Here is a 25,719-nt window from a genome sequence, read left to right as displayed (position 1 = left end):
GATCTTCGATCTGACTTACAAAGTTAGGAAATTAATGACACAAAGCAGCTCCCTCACAAACAGATAATAACAGAGCATTAGCAATAAAAGTTTAGAAAACAGTTTGGAACCTCTTTCTAATACATGGCAAAAAATATTCTGGATGCTATTAGGGCTTATAAATAATTCTTTGACATTTGTTTGATTTAAAAACTAAACTGAGGCATCATTTTCTTAAGAACAAATTGAGGTCTCTGAGAACTACAGAATTCAAATATGGGGCTGCTTTAGACCTCATTCTCTTTAGAGGGAGTGAGGCAGCAGGGCTCTATTCTCATTTGTTTTTATTTTGTGGGGAGTACTTTAATATAAAGGATATATAAAATTCAATATAAAGAATGGGTAATTTTCAGCAAGAATGAGTGATCTTAAGAGCCTCTTTCTTTGCATCTGGTGTCTAAGCAAATCTCTTGAAAGTTTGCTTTCTCCTGAACTCGAGGGCACTGGCTTCAGTTGGTACCAAAGGAGGAAAAATTGGAGTGAGGGAGAAGTTTGATTTCTAGCTTGAATTAATTATTATTTACCTTTCAGTTCCTGATAACTGATGGAAAGCAAATGCAGGCAATAAATTACTGATTTAAAGTTAGGCTGCCTGTAATTAATGTAGCACAGACCCAGGCTGTTGATGTTGTCCAGAAGTTAACAAACTGAGCACAGAACTATGTTTAGATTGAAGCTCTCTCTGAAGATTTGCATTTCCTGGAGCAGCTTTGCCCACACCTGCCCATCAGAAGGAGCTTTCCTTCAGCCCCACTTGCTCAGCCCTGCCCTGTACCAAAGGTGCAGAGGATGAAGAAGGAGGATAAATTACAACCTGGAAATACAGTGCCAAGACAATTATCCCCTTGCTTTGGCATTATTGCAGTGCTGCCCAGTGTCACAAATAAAGGCATCTTTAGGAGGGATTTGTGTTAAAGGGCTGCCAGCTTGTGCAGCCTCATCCTTGGGTTGTTCACATCCATTGTCCATGCTGTGTTCAGGGAATGTTCAGCTCTGCTCTCCCACAGCTCTGACTTTTGGAACACTGGGACTTTTGGCAGCTCAGCCCCTGCAGAGTCTTTTCCTCCATGGACACGCAGTGCCCGGGACAGGGATAGGGAGTGGCTTTTTGCTTAGATACACCCTTGCCTTGTCAGCCCTCTGGATTTCCAGACTGAGCTTTTGCATTGTTGCTGTGGGACTTTGGAAAAGCCCACAGGTAAAAAATGGTCACTCCTTGACTTAAAACCATTTCACGAGGAACATTAGCATTAAATCATGTTAATTAACATTAATATGACTCACATGGCTTAAGACCTATCTTTGGGTTTAGCAGTGCTCTAGGAATAATTTAAAAGATGAGCTATTGCTCCCATTGGGATTTTGACTTGAATCCACTAAAGGCAATGGGTGTCCTTGAACTGGCTAAGAAGGCTCTGGGTCAGGAGGTAATTTCTGAGCAGTTTCCTGGCTCTTCATTCTGCTTTGTGATGGCTTCTTTATGCTGGGCTGTATATCAGGGCCCTGCAGAGCAAACCTCTTAACTTCCCTTTGCTGTTCTGGACCCTGAGGCAATGTGCCATGTGGTTTTTTTGATGATCATATGAAGACTCAATCTATTTTTAGGGCAATCTTGTTGCCAGGAATAATTCTAGGACTTCTGATTTGAATGGTGAATTATGTGTCCGTGTAAATGCCTGAAATGGATATTTAAAAATACTTTTTCCTGACTTAATGTTTTACAGATTAACACCTCTAATGCTGTTACAAAAAAAAAAAGCAATTTCATTTTCTATCTGTTTTGAATTTTTGACTGGTGTCATTGGAGACAACATCACAACTTTGGTTTCAAAGCCCCAAGCAGATGTAAGTCAGTACATTTAACAGATGAGCAGGAAGGTGGTGAAGAGACCACACCCAGTGAATTTTGTACAACTTCTTTCCAGCTGCAATGAAAATATTTTTATTTCATGTTCAGTGTTCTGTGTGATGTGCCCCAATGCACTGACCTCTGTAATTCTCAGTGGTTCCCCATCCAGGGCTCGAGGAGTGCATTGATTTTCCTTCCATCATGCAATAAGCACGAGTCTCACATCCAGCCCATATTGACACCTGTAAACCCCATTTAAATAAATCAAAGGGGGCATTTGGGTATTCTTCCACTTGCCTGTAGGTTGATGGAAGAATAGATTGCTTTAATACCTCGGTGATTTATTTGTCAGTACAGACAGCCTGTCATAAAAATAATCAGTATCAGAAATGTTCTTTGGAAGAATCATTTGGACTATCAATATCTTGGGTGGCTTAATCATCAGATTCATTGCTTTTATTAGGTTTAAATGTATAAATTCCTTTTAGAATGGATTTGAACTTTTAAAACATTTTACTGTTTAGTTGATTGCTTTTTCAAGTATTTCAGTTTCTGAATAGCTCCACAGTATTTGGATTTGCACAAAAGTAAGGAGGAAAAGGCTTAGAAAGATATTTTCTTCAAAATTGTCTCTAATGGCTTTACTTCTCTTTCTCTAGCTACAACAATGGTGGCACATGTGCTGTTCCAGTGGATTCTAAGAGGGCTTCTTCTGACTTTTCTGCTCAACACTACTCTGTCCCTAAATCCAGATGATCCCAATGTTTGTAGTCACTGGGAAAGGTAATGTGTAAGCTGCCAATTTTAATTTTTTTTATCATCCATTTCATATTTTTACATTTGGAAGGCAATCTGAGAGCCATAATTAGCTAAATACCACCATGTCTCAGAAAAGGGATTTGCTTTACAGAAATAGTACTTTGGAGTGCCTTGGAGGGTTTGGATCATCCCAAGGAATTGGTTCTAAGGCTGCAGGTATTGACCACATCCCCCTGTACCCTTTGGGAAGCTCCTCCAGAGTCTGAGCAGCAGGAATGCACTGAAGTGTTTGCATCCATCATGGAGAGACCCACAGAAATGCTGGCCTTGTTCTGTCCTGCTTTTTTCTGCTTGTTGTCCAGCAAGAAAGTTTGAAGCCCTTCCTGCTGCAACATCCTGGCTGTTTTTGTCTGGCTTGAACTTCGGGGCTCTTCCTGCCAAATTCGTGTTGGCATCAAAGAGTGAACGAGAGCACTGAACATGAAAGGCCCTGGAATTTCTTGTTCTCTCTGTTGTTCCAGTGTCCTGGTCCTAAAAGTGGATCTGAGCAGGCCAGTTCCTCTGAGCACAAAGAAACCCACAGCCTTTGATGGGGCTCACACTCACACAGGGGCTGTTTGCAGAGGCTAAAGGTCCTGTACTTCTCAGTTTAACTTGCTAAATTTCCAGTTCTGTTCTCTGGTTCAACTCCACACAAATCTGAATTGCTGTACACTTCAGCAAAATACACCCCTAAACAAAGGTAAAAATAGAAACATATTTAATGACTATGTTTTGAGGCCTTAATTAGAGAATTAACTCTTTGTAGATAATGCAACTGCAAAGCAAAAGCTGTACAGGAAAAGGATTTTGCAGTCTGCGTGCTGGAAGTGCATTCAGAGCACAGGAATAAAATATTGATTTTGTCTGAAGAAAGTCAGCAACCTAGAGACCCAATCAAGGAGAAACAAAAATTAAATACCAAAATTGATTGGTTGTACTGACCAAGATGACTTTGTTAGTTAGATGTTAATAAATCAAAGGGAAAAGATTGTTAGAGCTATTGCTGGATAATAAACGGGATCGTAAAATAACAATTGAGATTTGCAAGTGTTACTGTCTTACATTAATAATGAGCAATGTAAATATTTTATATTTTGGCATTAGCAGAAGTAAAAACATTATCATCAAACCCAGCAAACAGTGACAGAGGGCAAAGCAGCATCCAGGGGAACCTTGGCTTGTCTAGAAGGGACACGACGAGCAGGGCAGGAGCAGCCCAATCTTCGATTTCAAGCCAGTCAACCCCTCCAAGTAAATATCTTGGTATTGCCTTGTGGGTGCAATATCCCAGGGCTTAATCACATCTGCAGTCCTGCTGATGAGAGGGAAATCAGCTGCAGAATTAAGACAATCCATATAATGAGTGACCTAGAGGATCTAATTCCTGGGTCTTGACCTGCCTAGGGTGATTTGTGTATTGCTCTCCAAAGATGCTCTAGATCTGATAAAGTGGGGCCTGTGTCCAGACCAGCACCTGAGAGAGGAGTCCCTTGAGCACTGCTGTGGGGCAGTGCTCTGCCACCACTGACCCCAACGTGAGATTTGGGTTCTTGTATCGCGGGAGAGGCCCAAACAATAACGAACATAGAACCTGTTGCATGGCTAAGTGGTTTGTGTGGCTAAGTTTTGGATGGAATGCTCAGTTCTTGCTATTGTTGGAGCTCTGTAATTTCTCACCAAATTGCCCAGGTTTTGCCCATATTCATTCACTTTTCACCTTCTAAATTTCCATGAATTTTAGTAATATTTGTTTTTTCCTAAAAGAGAATGGTTTACTGCTCACAGTGATATCTCTATGCCTGTATCATGAAGCCAAACATTTCCAAACTTTTCAGGAAGAGGTCTAGCAGAAGGAAGCCCTTTTCTGCTCTTTGCTAATACCCAAAGTTTCTAAGATTCTTGATGTAAATATATTTCATACTGGAGTTCCATGAGCAGCAGATAGAGGGAACTGCAGCTTTTCACAGCCTCTCACCTCTTTCCTTGTCCCCCCTCAGCTACGCCGTGACCGTGCAGGAATCTTACGCTCACCCCTTTGACCAGATCTACTACACACGATGCACAGACATTCTCAACTGGTTCAAGTGCACCAGGCACAGGTAAGAGCTCATCCTCAGAAACCTCAGCTTCCTGCTGCCTTTTCATCTCCTCACACACCTCTTGTTTATCCAAAAGTTTGTAGTGCTCCAATGCAAAGATGTGTGTTTGGAATTCCAGGGCATTGAATAGAAATACAGAGATTTTTGCCTCAAGTTTGAGTGAGATAAGTGATAGTCAGTCCCTCATGAAGCCATCCAGGAGAATGTATCATTCCACTGGCCCTGCCATGGGATTGGAAGTGTCTATTCCCTGACCAGAAATGACCAGCTCCCTTTTCCGAGTGACTGGTGCATGTCCAAGTTTGTAAAAGGAAGTTCATGCCCCTCCTAAATTGTGAATAATCAGGCATTTGAGGTTTGGTGATAATTAGAAATGGATCTGTGTTAGAATTAGTGCACCCAAATCTGCACTGAAAATCAGGTAAATTGAAGATGGGTCCATTTCTAGGACTAAATGAAAACTTGTACCAAAGAGTTAATTTTTCCCAGGCTGCAGGATATTTCTGTTATATTCATTCTGCTTCCAAAGTATCCTAATAAATATCCACTAATATTCACAATCTTTCAAGGGGGTTTTAGAAGCCTTTTTTTATCTCAACTCTCATGAATTCAGTTGCAAGTTGGCTGTTCAGCACCATCCCAGTGGGACTGTGGCACTTGGCTTTTGAGCTCCTGAGTTACAGAGTTTGGAAGTGAACAGAGCTGCAGAGCTTTCTGGAATATTGTATAGATTGGAATGCAGCAGAGTAAATTCGATCAGTTTATCCAACATGAGGGACAATAGATTTTGTTCAATTGAGGTAATTTCCATAAACTAGCAAAGCTGTTTTGAAGTGTTTGCTGTTAAATATGCAGTTAAATATTACCCTTCTAAGGTGCTATCCTTGCTAATGCTGTGAATAAATATAGGAATGCTTCAGAATGCTAAACACCTTTTAATTTCTGTGGGCTACAGTATTGTGGTGGGAAAAACAGGCTTTAAATACTGAAGTGGGACTATAATGACACTTTGCAAGGTATGGGTGCCTTGGAAGGGTTAGCAAGCAGGAAAAAAATACTTGGGGTTAACTTCTCAAGCTGTGTATTGAGAGCAGTTGCCACTGTGGTAAGATTTTGTGTAACAGCTGACACAGTGGTCTCTGTTCCTTCCACTGATGAGATCTGACCTTGCTGATGTGCAAAAATAAATAATTTATTCTTGAAGAAACTCCTTGCCCTTGCAGCAAGAGTGGGAAAATGTTTTAAGACAGCAGCTGCCCCAGGAAGAGCTCCAGTGACTGTCATGAGCACTGTGCTCATAACACAAGTCATATTTCAAGCTTCAAAACAAGTATCGATTCCTCCCTTATTGTGGCGTTTATTATCAAAAGGCTTTCATGCATTTGAAAATAATGATTGAATGCTAGCCTTACTATAATTTAACACAAATACCATTGCAGCAGGAGGCATTGATTTTCAATAGCGTCCCATGGCTTTGTGTCTCGTGCTGCAGGATCAGCTACAAGACCGCGTATCGCAGGGGGCTGCGCACGATGTACCGCCGGCGCTCGCAGTGCTGCCCCGGCTACTACGAGAGCGGCGACTACTGCATACGTATGTACACACGGCCCTGGCACAGCTCAGAGAGGCTTTTGGAGCAGCTCTGGTTAAATTAAAGATTCTTTGCATTAGGGCTGATTTTCAGGGCTTTCAGCTGGCGCTGATCGCAGGCAGAATGGCGGGGACGGAATATTTCGGGGTGGTTTGGATATGTGCATCTCAAGTAAGTAGGGAGAATTTGGCTGGAGTCATTGAGGAGGGAGTTAATGAAGTTCCTCAGTGCCTTCTTGAATCAGAGCGTACTTTGGGGAGTAATTAATGCAAGTATTCACCAATGTTAAGGAATTAGGGGAACTGAGAGCACTCAGGAATAAACTACCACATAATTTAAGCAGCAGTGTAAAGGTTCTGCCTCTTACCTTTTAAAGATCTTACTTCATGAGTTAAATGAGTTAAAATCTCATTTTTTTTCACAATGGTGCCCATCAACAATTTAACTTTTTAAAGCTTCTCAAATGTCAGAAGAACTTTCTCCCAACTCTACTTTATAAATAAATACAGAGCTCTGGAGTGTTTTAGGTCAATATGAGGGGGGACAAAAATCAAAATGGATCTTTCAGCAATGCCTAAGAGCTTTGTTAATTAAAAATACCCTACATTAGTGTACATTAGTGTCACATGTTTTCAGTATTGCAGCCTTCTGAGTGTTCTGCATGTGCTTAGAAGGAGAGTGGAGATCTCTTGTCTAGGTCTTGTGTCATGAGATTATGACACCAGAAAAACACAAAGAGGTTTTGATCAGCATCAGAATCCAAATTTTATTAACAGGTTTATAATGCCATGAAATAAATGTGAAAATGATATAATTATCCAGCTAACCTCAAATATCTTGGCACTGTGCTTTACAGCTATTTCTTTTGAGCTCTGTTGATGTTTTTATCTGAGTTCCTGTGTTGGACTCATATTGTAATACATGAGCAGCTGAAAACCATGAATGGACCCTGATCTCATTTTCAGTGACCTTTAAGACAAACAGTTACATTCAAGGGGGTTGCACTGTGAAAAATCACCAGCCCATTGAGATAAGGCATTAGAATTATTTTACAGAAAGTGTAATAAGTTGATCTTTTGAAGTGCAAAATGCTGTTAGTCAAGTCCTGAAAAACATTTATTGCAATTTATTATTGTCTTTGCTGGAATCCTTCCTATGGTAAGTATGTACCTACCTTCAAATATCTCAGGTGTCAATACCATGTCAGCAGTTGTTTCACATACTTTTATTACAGTCTTGAATTTCATGACTCACAATCCTGTCTGTCACAGTCCATATTTGTTATCACTTTTCTCCCTGCAATCTATTGATTTTTTATTTTAAATTTTTTTTAATTGCCATACTATTGCAACAATAAATCTCTTCAGACTTTCTGATTCTTTGAGGATATCAACATTTGTTTTGAAGTGGGTTTTTTTGTTAGCGTTAATACTTAATGTTTTGCTGCTGCCAGGCAAATTTTATCTTTCTGTGGTGGAGAAAGAGCAGCATACACTGAAATTTTGCTAATGCAGAGCAGGCAGCAGGTATCTGCTCAGACCAAGAGCCCTGTGTTTGACACAGAGCAGATAATAGTTACACTCTCTCTGCTGTTTACATGTGCAGGAGTCAGGTTCTTGTATTTCATTATCAGCCTGGTGTGTGCTCAGGGACATCTGCTCTCTGTCCTTCCCGGAGGTCGGAGCAGCAACAGCAGCCAAGGGGGAAATGATGTCAGGGAAGAAGTTCTCCATCATGATGGATTCCAGATGCTTGGACTTATTGTTTTGCTACTACAAGTAGCCACACAGCAAACAAAAAAAAAAAAAACAAAAAAAAAAAACAAAAAAAAAAAAAACAAAAAAAACCACCCCCCCCAAAAAAACCAACCAAACCAAAACAAACAAACAAACAAAAAAAACCACCCAAAAAACCAAAACCAAACAGAAAACCTCCTTGAAATTCTCCGAGCCCTCAAACAACAGTTTGGAGGCACAGTATTTTGCTAATGGGATCCTTTTCATGTCACCCCTTTTGTTTGTAACACATCAAGCCCTGATCCCATTTGTTTTGTTTTGTTTTTCCACAATTATGTTCCTGTGCCAACAAGCAAATTCTCTCATTCATCATCCTTTGCAGTCAGCAGTGAATTCCATTTTCACTCCTGGAGGCACTTCTCTGCTTTTGCCTTTTTCCCATCCCATTTCTTACTTCTCTTTACTCTGGTTTGTTTTGTTTTGTTTTTTTTTTTTTGTTTCGTTGCTGGTTTTTTTTGTTTGTTTGTTTGGTTTTTTTGCTGTTTCCTAACGAGGTTGTCCAGCACTCCTGTCCCACGTTCCTCTAGACACATTCAGTGCTGCTCCTCTAAAGGCAGCTGCTCCAAGAGTGGTCAGGACACAAAATTTGGAGCTTTTCCTGAGCTGCCCCTGGCAGGAAGGGAAGGAAGCTCCAGCCCTGCAGAGAGGGCTCTCCCTGCTCAGCCAGCCCTCTAAAATCCATTCCATTAGCAATCATGGAAGCCACTACAACATGGGGAGGAGGGATACATCCTGCAGTGAGTCTGATGATCAAAAGAAATTTTGATTAAAAAACAGTGTGTAGATTAAAGGCTAATTGGTTCTTCTTTCATTAATAGCAGTCTTTATTTCTTGCAAAAGTTAAATGGCTTTGTAATTAACAGTGACATGTTTAGACTAGAGAGGGCTGAGTTTAAATCTCTATTAATGACTGTTTCTTGGATTTTAAAACAGAAGTGAAGGCTTTCAGCTACTGTTTTGATCTTCTCCCTTTTCATTTACTAACTTTCAAAAGGATGTCAGATATACGGTTTTATCTTTGTCCTCCTGTTGGGGCTTACTAAATAGAGTAAGTCTAATAAAATCTATCCTCAGTTCTAAATAATCACGTTGATCCAGAGCTCTTGCTCTGCCACTTCTCTGGTGTCTTCTTTGCCTTTTTGGCATCTGTATGTGCTGCTACCCAATAAAATGTGGAATTCAGGAACAAGGTCCAATAATTTAACTGATTGCCTGGTAAATTATACAACTGGCCAGCCCATTAATACTTAGGCTAAACAGTTTTGGGGTATGAAATTGTCTTTGTGCCTCCAAAGGGCCTGAAATATTTTGGGGTTGCAGTGGTATTCAAAAAATCCCCCCTGAAAAATCCTTCAAATGCACATCTGCATTTTTGTTCCCCTTCACTGATACCTTAGAAATGTTGTTACCTTTGTGGGAGCTTTGCAAAACGATTCCCCTTCTCTGAATGTTCTTATACTTGACAGAGCTTTTCCCTGAGCTGTCCCCGAAAACAAACAGCACAGTCTGGGCAGTAAATCAGAGCAGCTATGATTTACTGTACTTTGTATGCTAAGGTAAGCTTTTGGCAGAGCAAATGCATAAACTGCAGAAAATCTTTTTTTAAACAACCACAGGGTTCAACTGCCCTTCAAGGTTTTTGTAAGGATGTTTTAAAATTATATTGCCTAGATTAGTATCTGTGGTAGATAAAGCAGCTCTGAATAGTTTGCTGCTCAAAAAAAAAAAGAGAAAAAGAATATTACATGGCTCTTTTGTGCTCTTTAGCCTGTGAGGAGATGGTAATTGAATAGTTCCCTTTAAGAATATGTCAGGTGGAAAGATGCCCTGTGTGCTAAATGGATGCATTTTTGTCTGAGAGACCAATGCTTTGTTCAGTCTGTCCATTTTAATCTTATTCTTGCACAACAGATTTGTACAGAGGAGACACTTCTTGTGGGGAACAAAGGGTCAGAGACCTGACATCAGAGGGAAGGCAGATGGAACTCTGAGCAGCAGCTACTGCCAGCTGACTTTTGGGCAGAAAAGCACCAACCATGAAACAAAATTTGGGAATTCACCTTTTCTTCACAGATTGAGTTGAGCTTTTAAGTGTTTTCTTCACTCTCCTACCTTACACTCTTTTTCTAATGTCTAAATCTATGCAATGTGACAGGATGTAATAATGACAGGATTAGTGATTTATCAATCTGATTTGCTGCCATTTATCTGTCTTTCAAACCTGCCAAAATTCAGTAGAGTTATAGATGGACCATTTCGTGGTGCTTTCCTTTCTTGGTCAAGATATTATTGATCTCAGATTGTTTCTCAACATTCAGCTTTCCACATTACAATTGTCACAAGCATCAGCAGGGCTCCCTGACTTTGACAAATCTTTTTCTAGAGAAATTGTTGGTCTCACTGGTTGAATCTCAGTTTTTACCTACAGTGATATTTCCCTCAGGCCAGAGGCAGGGGACATTATTGTATTAACATGTATTTATTTACCCAGCTTTTCAACTCACCTTTGTTTGATGTCTTTAATGAATTTCAAAAACAAATGAGGAATGTGCTTTTGATAGCTGACTTGGGGAAATTATACAAACATGAGGCCTGATTGTTTTTAGGAGTTTAAATAATGTTTCATAAATTCTGTAATTGCAATAGCCACGCCAGCTTCCTAGTGTGATGTGTGCATTTATAGTGCAGCCATACGAACATTCCCACCTCAGGACTGCATTCCCATTTACAGGGCTCTGTGGCTAGTGCAGTTTTTGTACTCTTTGACAAGGCTGCCTTATTGCAGCCATATGGTTGGATTGTTAAACATCTGTAGCATAGGAGTAACAATTCCAGAGCTTCCTGCCATCTGGATGAATTACAATCCCTGCAACTCCACGCATATGTTCCAGCAGCACACCGACACCACAGTCGAGTGTGCTCATGATAAGAAGAAAAAGAATGGCTTGTGTGATCAGTGCAAAAGTTGTACACTCCTAGAAAACGTTGAATCAGCAGCTTAAACTTCCTGAATATTCATAATGTTTATTCATACGTCAGATTTGTTGATTTTTTTTCACTTTATACGGCAGTAGCTCATTAGCATTTTAGAAGAAATGTTGCCCCCCACTTCTCACCTGAATTTTAAATTCCTTGTGGTGAGCATTCCTGTAACTTGAAAATATATTGTTTGAAAGCTGCTGGACTTTTAAAATACATTTTTCTTATCTTTATAGACACACATTAAAGCCAGTGCTGGTGCTTTCTGTGAGAGCCTTACTGTTACATTATTCAAGTACAGAGTCCTGTACATCAATAATGCAACCTAAATTAGGGGAAATGCTATAGCAGGACATAGATACTTCCTATCAGGGGACATTCTTTTTCTCTGTCTGATTTGGGATGTGTGACAGCGAGAAAATGGTGTGGAAAGCCTTTCTGCATATAGTTATTAATTATAGAATTGAAATGACAGTAGGAGACACTTTGAAATTTCTCCCTTTATATGCATTGGAGATGACTCCATACATCTTTTGCCAGTGAAGAACGTAGGGAAAATTATTTGAATCCTTTGTTCCCATCTGAAGGAGAACTGGGAGGAAATGGGCCTTTGCTTGCTCATTTAGAACCTCTTGGGACACAGGAGTGTGAGGACAGAGGGCCACCAGCCCTAGAAGCAGGTCAGTTCAGCAGGTGACACAGATGAAGCCAGTGGGTGGCTGTTTAGCCTGAAGACACTGGAGAGACACCCAGGATGGGAAGGTGGAAGGGTCAGTTCTCATCTCCCATCCATCATTTTGTGTTTGCTCTCAGCCTCTGGATGCTGAAGGATTTGCAAAGATGCTGGTGGTGGAGTAGTGAAATGAAGGAAGGACTTCTGGAAGCAGTGCAGGAGAAGGAGGAGAAACAAAATGCTCGTATAAAGGAATGAAAATAGCATAAAGTTGAAAAGGGAGGAATGCTGAAGCTATGTAACGTCTCAAGGGGCTTAATAAATATCAGAGAAAAAATTAAGCAGGCATTATGGTTGGAAAAAGATTTAGACTGTTGCTAGTGTAGCAGAAAAAGCTTTTCTGGCTGCTTTAGGCAGTCTCTGTTGATCAGTATAAAAGCACACTGGGATTGCAGACACAGAAGGAGGCACCGGATCCAGAGCTCCTCATGGTGCTCATGCTAATGGCCTGGATGGCTGGGAGCTTCAGCAGGATCAGAAAAAAGCACAAGAACCATAGAAGTGATTCATTGTTGAGTTCAAAGAAAGAGCCATGCAAAGTTTAGTCCATTAATTTGCCCTCTTTTAGCAAAGTCAGGCTGGTCCCCAGCTGCTCTAAATCAGATCCACCAGGATGTGTCTGGATGCCCTTTCAAATGCTGCTCCTGCTGGGATGCACCTCACAGTGGTTCATGGCAGTCTGCACTGATCCTGCATGGCCTGGAGGCACCAGGGCTGTTCCATAATGCCTTTGTGACCCAGCCCTCCCCATGCTGCTGGGAATACTTGCACAGAATCAAAACAGGGTCCTGTGCATCCCTGGGATGAATGAGGGTGTGGACATCCGGAGCATTTGCTCTTTATGGAATTATGAAGACACAAAATTCCAGAAGATTTTCCCCTCCAAAGCAGTTTGCAGTTCATGAGTAGTCCAGGCATGTGCTGAGCCAGGTTAACTCATGGAAATCAATAGGGTCAGAAAGAAGAAAAATGTGTGAAATGGAACATGTTTAAAATTGAAATTGGAATCGTAGAATGGTTTGGAAAAGACCTTGAAGGTCAGCTTGTTCCAACCCACAAGTTTTTTTCTTGATCACTCCTTTACATCCTTCTCCCATTAACAGATTTCTCTTGTACTCTGGAGAAGTTTTAAAGCCCAGGAGAAAAGGAAGGAAAGGTAGAGAGAGGAAAAGAAGTTACCTAATTCGAGATGGCCTTTAGAAAGAACTCCTCATGTACATACAAAATCTGAGCTAACATCTCTTCCTGTTTCCTTTCTGTATTCCTCTGGCTGTGACCTTCCCTGAGCAGTTCCCACACGAACTCTGGATGTCTGGGAAACCACCAGTCAGATGTGGGGGACCATTACCAGGCAGATTTCTTCTTGCCCACAAAAAAGAGCTACTGCAACCTCCTGCCAGCTGTCAGTGCCAGTGGCCCCTTCCTCCTTTCTAGGCATCTTATAGACTGAAAATGTAAATAAAATGGATCACTGGCACTGCAAGGGTGGCTGAAGTGCTACAATAGAATGAGAACACATGGTAGCATATGATAGCACATGAGAACACATGAGAACACATGAGAACACATGAGAACACATGAGAACACATGAGGACACATGATAACACAGCAGGGATGTGCGTTAACCCAGTGCCTCCCCCCTCACTGATCCCCGCAGCCGCTCCCATTCCCTTTGTCCGATGGAACAGGAGAAGAGGAAAGAAGAACCAAAGAAAGAAAGCTTGTGGATTGAGATAAAACAAATGAGTGATCCTGAGGAGCAGAGAAAGCCTCGGTGCTGTGCCAGCACAGTTCAGCAGTAGCTGAAATGTCAGCATGGTCAGCTTTGGTTTGGTCACCAAGCTGAGAGGAGTTAACCCCATCCCAGCCAGCCCAGTAGAGCCAGCCATGCTGCAGTTAATAAAACACTTATCAATATGATCCTCAGGAAATCTCCTTATGGTTTTTCTTTGTCTTTCCACCTCTTGGTTTCAGTAGTGGCAGGGGAGCACTTTGGAAGCTGGAGTGAACCACTCTTTTCAAGTGGTTTTGTCTCTGTTCAGAGCATTGGGAAAGGACAAGCTGGTGCTGGCAGTTGTCGGGGCTGGCTGAGGCATTGTGGGCCTTGCTCCTGCCTCCTTCTGCTCTCACAGCCTTTTATAGCAGCAGCCATGGATGCCCTAAATATGGCAACCTGGCCAAGCAGGAGGAGGCATTTGGCTACCTGGGTGCACTTACTTACAGCTCAGCTACTCCCCATCTCCTCCAGCACAGCAATGAGAGTGGAAGCATTTGGCAGATGGAATTTGGCCCAGAGTATACAGTGCTTTCAGCATCTTCCTGTGCATAATGTGCATTTCTTTTATGTGAACTTCTGGAACGCCTGTCTGTAATTATTCCATCCTTTTAGCAGTGCCTCTGAACAATACCAGTGGCATTCACACAGGGAATACCACGTGAGCCTGACATAAGAAATACCATTCCAGGCACATGGTGTGATCCTATGCAGGGCCAGGAGCTGGAATTCAATGATCCTTGTAGTCCTTTTCAGTTCTGAGCTTCTGTGATTCTATGATTCTATTAGTCTACTTTTGTTTATTGATGTTGGTTTCTCAAAAGCTGGGTAATTCCTGGGAATGAGTTTGCTGGGTGGGAATTTAAAGAAGTCATTCCCTTTGTTCCCAATTAACTCTGGGTTTTGTGGCACATATTCCACATCTCACAGTAGGATAAAGATATATTATTCCATGGATTTTCTGCAACTGCATCCATTTCTGATGGAGACTCTAAAAAAAAAAGCAGTTACTCTGGAGCTTGATGCAAACGGACAGTGTTCTGTTATGGAAAAAGTCTGGAAAATTTGTAGAATGCAATCACTTATGTTAAAATATAAAATACTTACAACTCTGAAGCATAAATCATTTAGACCAAAATGTAAAAATACTAAGATGCCAAATTGTGCAGAAAATCACTCTGAGACTTTAGAGAAGAAGTAATTTCTTCCTATTGAACCTACAACTTTGCAGCAGGAACCTGGATATCAAACAGGGTGAGTGCTCCAATTTCCATCACCTTGGGTGAGAATTGTGGCTGTGCACCATTTCTGAGTGGTGTTAACATGGCATAGCAATAAATGATCTGCAGAGTGAGTTCATGGAATCTTGGAATGCTATGGTTTGGAAGGGACCTTAAATCCCATTCCATTCCACCCCTGCCATGGGCAGGGACAACTTCCACTGTCCCAGGCTGTTCCAAGCCCCAGTGTCCAACCTGGCCTGGGACACTGCCAGGGATCCAGGGGTAGCCCCAGCTGCTCTGGGCACCTGTGCCAGGGCCTCCCACCCTCCCAGGGAACAATTCCTTCCCAATATCCCATCCATCTCTGCCCTCTGGCAGTTGAAGTTGCTGATAGTGAAGGGAAATTCTTCATGGGACAAGGGAAACAGAAGAGTGTGGGAGGGCACAATGGGTAATAGGAGTGAACTAAAGGTGCCCAGAGGGCACACTATGGAAATTTTATGTTTGCAATAGAGTCAGTTGGCAAATCAGCTTTCATTTCTGGTTCCCTAATTGTTCTAAGGGAAAGAAGATGATGTCGGCTGGAAAAGCATCTGTTAACACTCAGTACTTAGTACAGGATTAATCAGATGTCAAAAAGCTAATCAGGGACAGAGCTCTTCTAAGCAGCCATGGAGCTGTCCTTTAGAACCTGATGTGCTTGGAACTGCCTTTACAGACATTCTCTTTTCTGCTCTGTTTCAGGATTACAGCATTTCCCTTCACATTGTGTGGTGCTGCACTTTCCATTTTCATAGAGGGGTTTTAAGGCTCCCAAGGGAGATTTTTCATGCAACTTCAGTCCACTGCAGATTTGATCACAAAACGTTTTTGAATAGTTTATCTTAAGCTCAGTATTTCTAACATAGGTATTCACTTTTGGAAACGTCACTTTTTCTCATGCTGTAAGTCAAGAGGAGCTATTTAATCAATCTATCTAACCCCAAATATGTCTTTCTTTTTATCAAGATTTTTCCTTTCTGAATGCTATTATTTACTTTTATTACTGTGATGTCCAGCAATCCACGTGCAAAACTAGAAGATGGCCTTGCTTCACAAAGTTTACACTGTAAAGATGTAAATTGAGTCAAATAAATATTTTTTTTCTGATTAAAAATAAAATAATGTGTATGAAACACATTCTAAAGAGTGAAGAAATTGAACCTTTTCAGGTACAGCAGTGCTGTGCACAAGAGCTCTGCTGAAGCAGCTCTCTGGTACAGACCTTGGATCTGATGTCACCACACCTGCGCTCATGGGTGTCATGCTTTGACAAATGTCCAGCTTAAATAGAATTCCTTTTAAAAACATTACTAAAAACATCTAAAATTATAGTTTTATCAAATACTGCCAATGCTGTGCCATTTTTACCTTATTATAAACAGTAGCCGTCTTCAGTAGTTTCTGATAATGTAGGGAAAAGCTTTTGTTTCTAGCTCCCATCTTCTATCTCCAGGCCACAGGTGAATCCCAGGAACTGGAAAGTGCATTTTACTGTGTGTCATTAATACAAAGTTTCTCTGGACATTCAACATCCAGAAACTGGGCTTGATTCTAAATCAGCTGAACTTCTGCAATCTGGAGTTGGTGACAGGAAGTTTAAATGAGTGGCTTGAGATGAGAATCAGCCCCCATCATTAGAAAAAAAGTTTCCTGTGTTGTCTTTTTTGTAGGTCTTTTCAGAAAGCTGCTGTGAAACACACTGCTGTGATTCCTTTTGAAATGAGAGAAGAGTGAAAGGAGTCTGCATTTAAATATTCCATCCCCAGGAACATTAGTGTAGCTTATACACGAGCATGATCTTCAAACAGAGCACAGTCTGTCCTTGATTTCAGCAGGGTCACCTTCACTTGCATTGTGGGCCTTGGTTTGAAATGAAATCTGAAATAAGTTGGCCCTCTGGGGCCTGTGCCTGGCCTCAAGGACAGGTTTGCCTTTAGAAATTTGTCCACATTCATCCTGTTTTGGTGAGAAACAAAGAAAGGATTGTTGTTAGATGGACTTGATAAATTTTGGAATAAGAATGAAGAAAGATTTTGTTTGAAACATCTGTAGTTTATTCAATTTGCTACAGGACTGAAAGTTTTCTAGGAACATCTGTGTAATTTGGTTTTATTAAGTGTTGCATTGCCTAGCAAAGGCAGCCAGAAGTGTCATGCAGTCCAGATGTCTTCATCGATCTACTTTTGATCTTTTAGGAACAACATTTTTGATGCCTCAATCCTCACTCTAACACACAGCACACACTCTGTACCTATGAAAATCAATCAACAGTGGAGCTGTGTCATTTGCTGTCAGAAAATAGAATTTTCTTGGCATGAGACCCACAATTCAGGGCAAGTCAGTAATCAGAGAACTACGGACATGTAGCAAGGCTACCAGATTTAAAAATAAATATATCACAGGCTGATGGAATTTGTACACAAAAAAATTCACTTAATGCCCTGAGTGGGTAACCTATAGCAATATATGCAAGTGCTGTGATTTTGAGGTGATTTCCAGATATAAATGCTTCCAATTATAAATGTGTGAGGGTTTTTTCTGACAATGGCTCATTTTCTTTGACATTTCCCCATGTGTTTCCTGTCTCACTGTTTGATTTAAACAGCTCCTCAGACACTGTTGGAACCTGTAAATTCCTGGTCTCTTGGATTGCTACAGTCACAGGAGGAAAGAAGGGGTGGCTGTGGCAGGAAGCAAAGCAGTGGTACTGTACTGGTGGAATTTCTGTGGTGAGGCTGGAAATATTCCCAGCAGTTGAGTTTCACCCAGTTCTGCCACACCTCTCATCTGTCCATCTGTCATTTACTTCTCACCTTCCTCGCCTCAGGGCACTGCGAGTTCCTCCAGTCTTTCTATGATTGAAATATTTGTGATTTACCACTTTTACCTAATTTGCAGCTCTGTACTTCACATCTGGCAGCTCATTTTCCATTCCAGCACAACTCCCAGGAGATCTGAGTGCAGGTAAAGTTACCCAGGAGTGGAGAAGGGGCATTCCTGCCTCTGTGCTGGGTCTGGTTTGGTGCCACCTGCCCTCACAGGTGGTTTGATAGGCCAGGTTAGGCTTTCTCTTCTGGTATGTTTGGCTGCTGTTCCAGAGATTGGCAGGAAAGCTGGAAGGACCAGGGATCTTAGGTACAAGCTTCTTCTCTATTCCCAACCTGTCAAGAATTTAATTTCCTCAGGCATCAACAAAGAAATCCCCTGAAGTTAAGAATGGAATGACTGGGGAAAACTTTCACTGGTTTTGGTACTTCTGTCCTCAAAAAATCTGGAGCTTCCTGCAGGCAAAGCCTATTTGTCTGCATTTGGTTTTAGTGGAGTGAGGTCTCCTAGGCTGTGTACAGAGAGAATGAAGGACCATGACAAGAGTAAATGTTAATATTTCTGCATTGCTTAGAAAAAGAAAGTGCTGCTCTTTCTGAAGGTGCCACACAGAGCACGATTTGCAGACAAATTAAGTTTGTTGGTTGGATGAATCAAGTTGCAGTGGAAAATTAACAAGTGAAAATGTATTTCCTACAAATTGCCGGGAAGAGTTGGTCAATTTACCAAAATGGAAGGAGTAGACAGAGGGCAGAGGAGGGAAAAAGCTTTCCAGGGTCACAGATTCTGCTCTGCTGATTCAGGATCTCCCTTAACCTCATTAACAGTTTGAACTAGTGCTAATGATTGTTTTGAACCCTGAGCGAGGCAATGGGAAATCATTTACCAGAAAATGTTAAATGCTGAAATTGTCCCACAGAATAATATTGTATTAGAACATTGATCAGCAGAATTGATCTGTGTAACTCTTTCCTCTCAACATGGCAGAATGCAATGATTATTTCTACTTGAAGCAATGACAGAAATGCATAAAATTGGTTGCAGGCCTCAAAGGATCAACAATCATCAATATTTATCTGATCCGTGATGAGTTCTCTCTGGGCTCCAATTCACATTCTGTGAAGGCAATGAGAAAGACTGAGCCTCAAAACTGTGTCTTGGTTTGAAAGACCAGTGTCTGCCAAGCAAGGCGGGAACCTCCTTGGAACAGAGAAGATGACCCCTTATTATAACTTTGAAATTACAGGGCTCTCAGGCAAAGAGATGGGAAAAGGAATAGCAGTTCTTCACTAGAGTGTGTAACAAGGCAAACAAACAAAACAAACAGCAAAGAGAACACAACCCCAGCCCAGCCTCGCTCAGCCGCAGGCGCTTCCGTGGGTGCAGTTCCAGTCACAGCCGCCGGGGGCGCTGCTGGCTCCTGGCCGGGCAGGGCGGGTGCAGTGGTTCCGCCGGGCCTGCAGGGGGCGCTGTGGCGCGGGCTCGGCCGCGCTTCCCCCTCACGCGGCGATGGCGGGCGAGACGGACGGTGAAACGGGCTGCAGCAGCAACCTCGGAGCCGCGCTGGGAGGGCAGGGATGAGCAGGCCCCAGAGGAGCAAAGGAAATGTATCAGAAACTCTGCAGCTGTAGCAGGTACTGCGGGGTGTCCGGCAGGCAGTGTAAAACCCAGAAAACCCGGAGCAATGGTGGGGCTGGGCAGTGGCAGCCCAGCTCCTGAACAAGGCCGGGAGAAGCTCCTTTGGAGGCCGAAAGTAGTTTCCCCTGAGGCACCCAACATGGTGAGGGTCCTTTTTTTTCACTGAGGTAGGGTTTTATAAAGTTTCTAGTGCAACAGCTGCTCCCACAAGCAGAGCTTCACTCACTGTAGGAGCAGACAGCAGGAGACAGAGCCTCACAGTGGTGGTGAATTCTCCCCACAATGACCACAGCCTGTCTCCCCACCGATCTGACAGAAAATAAAATCCCCCAGGTAAGAGAGTAGCCGGCTGCACCTTTCTCCCACCTTGGCCATTTCTTTAGTCTCTCTTAAATATTGGTTGTTATTGTCTCTTAGCAACAGATGGGACAAAATCCTATGAGAGAAAGAAACAAAAGGAAAAATCCTACCCCCCTACAAAGTTGTAAGGGATTTGGGAGTGTGACTCATCTCAGAGGGTCAGGATTTCACCAGAAGGAGGAATTTCTCTCTTTGCCCCAAGGTCCAGCCCAGGCTCTGGTGTGTCCTGATTCCTGTGGAGCCCTGGGGCTGAGCAGGAGTCCCTGTGTGGATGTGTCTGACCTTGGTCCAAGGTGTGAGTTAGTCAGGAGCTGTTTGGATCAGACGTTGTCTTTCTTGCAGGATTTGCCTCCTTCCTACACTGAACCCTCTCCTGCCTTTGCACCCATTCTGTTGGCTGGAGCTGAGCTGTGACTTAATCTCCAGACTATGGAATCAGTGCTGCTCTTACCCAGCCCTGTAACCTGTCCACTTTGCAGGGCAGATGCACTTGAGTGCTTAGAGTCCCTCAGTGCCTTTCCACCATCCCTTTTTGTGCCTTCAACTCCTGCACTTTTTATTAACAGGGCCAAAGGTACATCAGAGTTCAGCTTCCTGACCCCAGTCGTGCTCTCTGACATTTTTCTGCTATGAGGAGGCTGCTCTGCAGCTCTTGTTCAGACAGCACTAAATGGTGAGTGCTGTCTCCCATTTCCTCTCTCCACCAGAGCAGATGAAACCAATGGGGCATCGAAATGCCACAAAGACTCTGTTAAATGTGTGGTTCCCCTGACCTCTCCTTTTGCAGGCTCTAAACTTCTCTGTCACTGTCACTCTTTTATGGTCAGTGATGCGATACCATTCCTGTCTCAGGGATGTGCTGCTCCAGCTCAGCTGTTCCTTAGAACCAACCAGACTGGGATTCCAAACTGTGCTCCACCAGTTTCAGAGCATACAAATGACAGTCTCTTCCCTACCCTGCCCTTCCCCTGGCACAGTTTACTTCCCTATTCACTCCCTAGAGTAAGGCCTAAACCACATTGCAGCATGGACTGAAGGAGGTTCTCATCAGTGGCAGCTCTTCAAGTGATAGTAAACTGTGAGCATTCCTACAAAAGGGCCCTTGGAGTTTGAAACATTGAGACCTGGATGGAATTATTCCAGGACCCCTAAACTAGTCCCTGTCACAAGCCTGGGACACCCAAGAATGTGGAAGGCTCTGTGTTCACCTCTATAGTGATCAGAATCCCAGGTTGTTATTTACTTGCTGATAGAAAGGGTAAGAAACTACCTTGGAGTTTATGCTTATTAACAAATTTTCATGTCCCAGCAAATGGATACAGGGATTTACTGATCTACTGTCAGTGATGACACTGACACATGTCAGATTCTGCTCTTGGGAAAAGACAAAACCCTCAAAATGGATCTCCACAGTTCTTTTATTTCAGACATTCACAAGTCATGTCTGGCCTAATCCCTGAGCTTTGGCCACGTGTCAAGACTGAGGATAACACAACCCAGAACAGATCAATACCTCACTGAGGCAATGGTCAGAGAACCCCATGTCCATGACAACAAAAAGACCATTGATTCTGTTCTGATTGCATTGATGCAGTGTCTAATTCCAAACCTGCAAAAGAAGTGCCTGAATTGCACCTACAGGAAAAGGAGCTGATCTTGTGACCCACTGATGTTATCTGCTCTGCATGTCTCATCTTTCCTTTGCTCACATTGATCTCTTTGGGTTTGTGTTTTTCACTGTTACTTTCATGGGAAGATGAAAAAGAAGGGTTGCCATGCACTGAAACAATAAATTCCTCAAAGCCTGCAGGCTTTGAGATCTCTTCATCTTTGGAAGCTGTTACACCTTGCATGAAAGTGCTTTCCAAGGTGATAACTTAATGGATGTATTCTGAGTGATGACCACAGAAACAGACATTAAGCAATGCAAAGAGCTATTATCCCACTTCATTGAAGCAATTATCCAGGAAACCATCAAATCATCTTGATTCCTGATGGAAAGTCAGTGATTTAGGGAGGAAATCATCCATTCCACAAATAAGCAATAATCTAAGAACGAGGAAAAACCTACCTGGATGCATTAGCTGTAGTCATCTTTCTTGTGCTATCCAACCTCCCTTTCCTGAGCACAGGCAAAGACAATCCAGCCAAAAACTGACTACAGGCTTATCTAATGAAGCTGATACTGTAGACTCAGCACAAGCTGGACCCAGGCCAGCACATTAAGATGGAAGCACCAGAGAGGCCCTGAGTGAACAGATTCCTAATGGATAAGGAGCAAGAATCTTTTTCATTTTTTTTCATCTACTTTGACCTCTCTGCATTATCTGAAACCACTGGCCATAGGATAACAGCTATTTCACCTAACAAAATCACTCTTTACCCTAAAAGTGGCACGAGGGAATGGAAGAATGGGCCAAAATGGCCCAAATTATTTTAGGGACACATATTAAATATTGAAGGAAAACATCACTTTTTCCATTACATTTCTGCTTTGTTTAATCCAAAAACTATCAAGCATGAGGCAAACTGGTTAAATAATCTGAAGTTAAAATACCAGCAACATAAAAGAAAAAATGCAGGCTTACCATTGTTTCACAGAAAATAAATGAAATTGGTCAGAGTTTGGTCAAGATCAGTGTATAGTGAAGAAAACCTGGCAGAGGTAAGGCAGAGAAAAAAGAAGATATTTTGAGTCAATGACCTTGGGCCATGTGTGCAGTCCAAATAAACCAGTTCATTCTGTGCAGTTCCAGGCGAGTGCCTGGATTTTTCATTGTGTCTCATAGCAGCATCCATATCTCCATTTAGCAATGTTTTCCATTATCATAATGTATCTACAGTTATTTATGCTTTCTGTCACCTCCTGGCTGCTCTGTGATCCTGGGCAGGAATCCCACAGAGCCCAGGAAACTCCAGCGTGTACGGAATGCTCCGGCACGGCTCTCCTGCAGCACGCGCTGCTGTGAGCGAGCACAGCTCACAGAGCCTCATTTCTGTTCTGCTCTGGGTCCTTCACACTTTGTAATTACCCTGCTCTTTGTTTTGGAGGGATTTTGCTTGTCTGGCATGGCAAAGTGGGACAATGGCAGATGGAAGTTGCTGGGTCGGTAGCTGTGAACTCCCACAGGTTCTAAGGACTACCACAAATGTTACCACACTATAGTGCAAGCACAAATTAGTTTGCTTGTGACTCTCTCTTTTGTGAAATAAATATACAGGTTATATTTTTGGACAACGAAAATTTTTCAAGTTAATCACTCCAGATTTGTTCCCCTAGGATGAAACTCTTCCCTAAATGCGCTTCAACCACTGGGAAAGAGGCTGATTGTGGAGCTCAGTGGGTGCCAGCAGTCAGTGGGGTGGATGATGTGATGAGCAGGGTTTCACAGTGGGTGTAACAACAAAGTTAAACCCTATAACATCATAATTTGGGTCCATACAGAGGAATGCAGCATCAAGGAAGACAGAACAACTCTCCATCCCTGCTTTTGTCTGGGATGAACTCCCTGTGGTTCCCCTTAGCTGAAGGAACTCTGCAGTAGAAATATTCTGCAGTCTGCTCCACTGAGCTCTTCTCCACATTGCAATATTCTGGGCACTTCACACCTTTGTGGAGGGGAGACACAGACAAACCATTTATCATATCTGAATTCAAATTCTGGGCAACAATTAAAGAATAAACACTAGTGTTAGAGGAATCCATTTCTCTAACATCCATTCCTCAGTGCAGCCGTTTCAGGTGTGAAAAGAGTTTAATCTTTAGGTCTATTTCCCTGAGGATTGACCTTATATGTTAAAAAAAGCCCAGTCTGTAATTATAAAGTAAGTGATAAGCATCAAATGGATTGTTACAGACCCCTTTTGTTGCCTTTATTGCATGATAAGAAGCAGTTGCTGTGTAACCTTGAATGTGGGCAAATAACTCATGCTAAACACATTGCGACAAAGATGGCATTTTGGCAGGGCTTTGATGTAGGTCATTTTATTACCAGGCTGAATCAAACTACAAACTGATGTCAAACTCATGCCAAGAATGCTAATAACACACTGATCAATGAGGTGCTGGATTGCTCAAGTGAAGTGGTCGAGGGAAAATGCAGACATTAAAAGTCTGGAATTCCAAAGGTTGAAGTGCTTGGGCTATTATACTGGGAGGAATTATATTCCTTGCATTAGGACAAGTTTTCTTTACTCCAGGGGCCTTTAGATGAGTGTTGAACAGGACAGTGTCAGAAAGTATATACTTATCTTTATTTTTCTTGACCTTTATGTGCAAGTAATTTTTATAGTTCCATTAACTAGTAGGATCATTTGCAAACCACTGTACAAAGTGTATTATGAAGAATGCCTTGGGGACCATTGTGTCCTATTATGTTGAATGTTAATAGAATGAAAAATTAATTTAAACTCTAAAGACTTGAGCAAGGCAAGACTTCCCTTTTATAGGAGAAATTCAAAATTTTATTTGCTATGGTAAAACTTTAGAGCTGTACCCTAATATGACCTTTATAAGCCTATTTTGAATCAGTCAGTGCAGGAGTCTGATTGTTTGCCACTTTAAATAAAATTACTTCTGTCAAAGCTTCTCTGTTTAAAAAATGGGGTTTTCTGTGACCCCCACATTTGGAATTAGTCACAGCTACTTGTTTAGCAATTAATCAGCCAGATATGAGAGAGCCCACGGTTCCAAGAAGCAACTTCACCTTACTTGAATCTTTAATTGCTCATTAAACATAGTCATCTTCAGCAATGTGGGACTTCAGAACACCTGAAAACAAGGATACAGTTCTTCATAATATATTTTTTTATATTTTTCATGTGACTGAGTTCTGTAGAATGAGGAGTTCTCTCTTGAGTCTTGCTGCTAAGTCTCACATTGCACTCTTCCCAAAGGACTGCAGCTAGACAAGTGATCAAGGAAACTTCATTGCTTAATTAGTTACTATTATTTCATATTTATGTTAACATAGTTGAGGTGTGATAAATTTGTGTGGAAATCAACTAAATTTAGAGCAGTAATGTGCAGGAGTTCTGTTATTTGGAAGAATAAAGAACCAGTCCCCCAGCCACAATGTTTGCCTTGAGGTGAGAACGTGGCTGAGTTAAAAAGGTAAAAAATGCTTCACATTTTACATATCAGAGTGATTTATTATTGCAAATGTCCATACAGGCAACAGCAAAACCTCAGTTTTGACTTCCACATCTCTTATGAAACTAAGATGTCACATCAATGAGAAATGTACTCTTAGCCAAATCTGTGCAGGACACAATTCCCAAGGTATCCCTATCCCAGCATATCCTATATATTCTAGCACACTCTAGTTTGAATAAAAACCTATAAATTTGTGACTGTTCCAGATGTGAGCTTCTCCTTGTTCTGGATAACCAGCCATTTTGAAATGATTGTAGGAAAGTGTGTATGTTTTTATTGGACTATCCTGTTTACCTAACATCCTGTCCTGAATTTCATCCCACAGCTGTAGAGTAGGATGCTTCACGTCTCCAGAAAGCCTAACTCGAGTAAAATAAATGCACAAAAGATTAGGACAATTAGTGACTAGAGATTAGCTATGAATATTTCATGGCCACTGCAATACTGTCTAAACACAAGATATGGAATAAGAATAAATTGCATTTTTGACATGCAGCAAACGTAGAAAGGAAATTATTAATTTAGAAAGATCTTGCAGTCGTTTTAACGAGGCAGCGTTCTAATCACTGGTCACGTGGGATCTGCTCGATAAAAAGCAGGAAAGTTTGTCCCCCAGGATTTTTCTAAGTTCACCTGCATTTTGATGTTGGATTTAAATATTTTGTGAACAGCTCAGTGGGTTTGGTCTGCAATGACCCAACCAGAGAATAGGCAGCAAAATGTTTCTATGAGCTTTGATGGCAACCTGGGTGTGGGTCCAAGGTGTGATCCAGTCTGGGAGTCCAACCAGAACGTTAGGTGTAGCAGGAGTCAT

At 41.9% G+C, this 25,719-nt stretch overlaps 1 protein-coding gene across 21 annotated transcripts in view; it reads left to right on the top strand.

Annotated features, from left to right (window-relative positions):
• The window catches only part of MEGF11 (multiple EGF like domains 11), a 272,675-nt gene that overhangs the window by 75,629 nt on the left and 171,327 nt on the right, over positions 1 to 25,719 (top strand). For all 21 annotated transcript variants that reach the window (XM_053954353.1, XM_053954348.1, XM_053954349.1 and 18 more), the window contains 3 exons: positions 2,548 to 2,671; positions 4,687 to 4,788; positions 6,281 to 6,381. In XM_053954353.1, coding sequence (XP_053810328.1) covers positions 2,556 to 2,671; positions 4,687 to 4,788; positions 6,281 to 6,381 — 319 coding nt within the window. In that variant the 5' untranslated portion in view covers positions 2,548 to 2,555. The remainder of the gene's footprint in view (positions 1 to 2,547; positions 2,672 to 4,686; positions 4,789 to 6,280; positions 6,382 to 25,719) is intronic.

Source organism: Vidua chalybeata, chromosome 13 (genome assembly GCF_026979565.1).
Source record: "Vidua chalybeata isolate OUT-0048 chromosome 13, bVidCha1 merged haplotype, whole genome shotgun sequence".
Classification (NCBI taxonomy): Eukaryota; Metazoa; Chordata; class Aves; order Passeriformes; family Viduidae; genus Vidua; species Vidua chalybeata.
The sequence above is the reverse complement of the archived record's forward strand: the minus strand, read 5'-3'. Positions and strand labels throughout refer to the sequence as shown.